The sequence below is a fragment of the Amblyomma mixtum genome, chromosome 7 (genome assembly GCF_055824585.1).
Source record: "Amblyomma mixtum isolate Tamu chromosome 7, ASM5582458v1, whole genome shotgun sequence".
NCBI lineage: Eukaryota > Metazoa > Arthropoda > Arachnida > Ixodida > Ixodidae > Amblyomma > Amblyomma mixtum.
The window spans coordinates 137,202,320-137,205,763 of NC_143018.1; the positions used below are offsets into that span (position 1 = coordinate 137,202,320).

Below are 3,444 nucleotides of genomic sequence, written 5' to 3' on the forward strand. Positions count from 1 at the left end.
CAGTTCGATCGCGCGCCTTGATTACTCCCCCTGGTGGGCTTTTACCCGGAGTGTGTATATTAGTGCGGCTTCAGTTTTTGCTCAAATAGAAGTTGGAAGTTCAGCTCTCTGTACTATCTTCTCCTCCTTTCTGGTTTGTGTTCGCGCTGCTGATACATATGGGCGGGAAAACGCCGAATTTGCGTTAAGTTAGATTTAATATGTGTAATTAAGCGTAAATTGTACTCAATAGCACCAAAAAAGCATAGTTTATTTTTTTTTATTTGAAATACTGCGGACCATGCATGGTCCTAGCAGGAGGGGCACATTCAAACATTTTTCAATACAAAAAATGACAAGCATATGCATAGAGAAAAAAAGAAATAAGTCAGTCAGTGGGCTCGGCAGCAGCGCATCGGAAACGATGTTCAGGAGCCATTTTTGCTTCATTCTTCAGGTGCTGGTGGGCCTGTTGCAAGTGCAGCCACCTGTCTTCTGCTTGCCTGGACTGTCTGCCGTCATCGCCGATATCAACAACGACCTACTGGCACGTGCTGATATGACACGCGTCAACAGAATCATCGAACCGGCAGCAAGGATTTCTGCGCATGCCCCGACGTCTGGGACGGCAGAGCACGTGGTTCACCAAGCCTTTAAAAGGAGCCCTGCATCTGCGTTCATCTTCAGTGGGCTCGGCAGCAGCGCATCGGAAACGATGTTCAGGAGCCATTTTTGCTTCATTCTTCAGGTGCTGGTGGGCCTGTTGCAAGTGCAGCCACCTGTCTTCTGCTTGCCTGGACTGTCTGCCGTCATCGCCGATATCAACAACGACCTACTGGCACGTGCTGATATGACACGCGTCAACAGAATCATCGAACCGGCAGCAAGGATTTCTGCGCATGCCCCGACGTCTGGGACGGCAGAGCACGTGGTTCACCAAGCCTTTAAAAGGAGCCCTGCATCTGCGTTCATCTTCAGTGGGCTCGGCAGCAGCGCATCGGAAACGATGTTCAGGAGCCATTTTTGCTTCATTCTTCAGGTGCTGGTGGGCCTGTTGCAAGTGCAGCCACCTGTCTTCTGCTTGCCTGGACTGTCTGCCGTCATCGCCGATATCAACAACGACCTACTGGCACGTGCCGATATGACACGCGTCAACAGAATCATCGAACCGGCAGCCAGGATTTCTGCGCATGCCCCGACGTCTGGGACGGCAGAGCACGTGGTTCACCAAGCCTTTAAAAGGAGCCCTGCATCTGCGTTCATCTTCAGTGGGCTCGGCAGCAGCGCATCGGAAACGATGTTCAGGAGCCATTTTTGCTTCATTCTTCAGGTTTGTTCTTATATGCCTACTAAATGCTTCCGCAGCGATAACCGCTGCCTATTGCTGCTGCCTTGCCCACTATGCATTGCGTACTTTTTATCTGATGTCCGGTCATTCACAGAAGATCTATTGTCATGCGGTGACATTGAATCTAACCCCGGTCCAACACAGGAGGATATGTTGCTTCAGCTTGTTTCAGGCCAAACCAATATGACTGCCTCTATTAACCAGTTACTGGAAAAACAGAATACGCTGGAGGATAAAATCGGAGGTTTAGCTGTTCGCATTACCAACCTGGAAGACAAACTATCCTGTCTGGCATCTATAAACAAAGTGGTCAGTGATCTGAAAGAAACGGTAGCTCAACTTCAGCAAGATAATTCATACATGCTAAAAAAAATTGATGATTTAGAAAACAGGAGCAGGAGAAATAACTTGATTGTTTATGGTTTGGAGGAGGGTGACGAAGAAACTCCTACCAGTCTTCAGAATGCGATCCGGAAAGAAGTCTTTGAAGAAAAATTGAAAGTTGAAATCAATAGCATAGAGAGGTGTCACAGGCTGGGAAAAAAGAAGAAAGATCAAAGCCGCCCCGTAATTATGAAGTTTCAGGACTACAGAGAAAAACTTTCGGTGTTACAGGCTTGTTCGAAGCTGAAAGGAACCAAATTCTCTGTGGCTGAAGACTTTTCCAGCCGAGTTCGTGAAATTAGAAAAAAGCTGTGGCAAAGCTGTGCAGTGGAGAAGGCTAACGGCGCTAAAGCCAAACTGATATTTGATAAGCTGGTTATCGACGGTGCTATGTTCGGATGGGACGAAGTGAAGAATGAGCGCTATCGTATATCTAAAAAGAGGGAATGGCAGACGCATATTATGAACAAAAGGTTCACACTGATAAACGTCAACTGTCGAAGTATTGTCAGCAAAGCTACGCAACTTGAGGGCCTGCTGTTGACGCATGATGTAGAAATCGCTGCACTCACTGAAACCTTGTTGGGGAAAAATATTTTTGACAGCGAATTCGTACCACAAAGTTAATTAAAAGACTAGCGCATAAAACTAGGACAAAGACAGAGAAGGAGACAGGACGAGCGCTAAACATCAACTGAAAACGCGAAATTAGCTCCTGAAGCACCACCTTGCGCTGCCAAAAATTCTATCACATCTTTTGAGTTGCGCACTCGAAAAGGGTCTTCTACGTCTAGTTGGCTAAGGTGCTCTAGTAGGTATTTTGACACCAGGCCTTGCCAGGCTTCTTTCTCAGATACAATAGCTCTGAGAGGCATGCCCTCTTTGTGTGTCTTCGCAGAAAAGAAAACGTTCAGCCCCTGCTCATTCGCTGCTTTAACTGACTTATGAAGTCCTGTCAAATTGATCTGTTCGCAAACCTTTAATGCCTCAGCCTTTACTTTCCTGCCAGATCTTTTTAGGAGAACAAAGTTCTTGTCAATAGCCTGCATAGCCTTTTCATGATACATTGTTTTCGGCAACACGACGAATCCCCCCTCTTTATCTGCAGTCAATAAAGAAAGATTATTCCTTTTGAGGTAATGAACTGTATTGCTCACTGCTAGCGTTTCCACACGTGGACAAGGTTTTTTACTTAGCAAGCAGTCGACACCTTCGGAAATACATCTAGCTTTCTCTTCCACGTCTGCACATTGCCCTACTTTCCTAACCATGGTAAGGAGACCGAGCGGGGTCTCGTTAACTTCATTACAAAATTTAGGCCCGCAGCTCAAAACCCTTCGAACTTTATCAGGGAGACCACATTCTGCTAAACACAACACTTCCTTCTTAGGAACATTTTGAGAGTCCTCTTCCGCTTTTTTCCAAGCACACAGAGATGGCAGCCCACAAGACCACAGGAACTCAGTAACATTAGCTGCCTCCCTAGCCCAAGTCCTGATCATTGCATCACAGGTTACCTTGCAGCTTGTCCTGGTCGCGGCATGCACACGCAAGCACAGCTGGAAATACCGGATGTGTCTCCAAAGTTCGGCACGGAAGATCTTGGTGATTCTTCTAGTATGTCGCACGGACGCTCGGCAGGGATGGAACAAGGCTTGCACCTCAGGCGGCACCAGTCCATTCTTGAGGGCGAAGGAAAGCACTCTTGCCCGATAAGTAGTTATTGCTATTAG

At 47.0% G+C, this 3,444-nt stretch overlaps 1 protein-coding gene across 1 annotated transcript; it reads left to right on the plus strand.

Moving 5' to 3' along the window:
- Positions 1-403: 403 nt before the first annotated feature.
- LOC149337678 (uncharacterized) lies at positions 404-2,338 on the plus strand. Its single transcript, XM_089554485.1, has one exon. The coding sequence runs from the start codon at positions 404-406 to the stop codon at positions 2,336-2,338; it is 1,935 nt and encodes a 644-aa protein (XP_089410611.1).
- Positions 2,339-3,444: the final 1,106 nt, after the last annotated feature.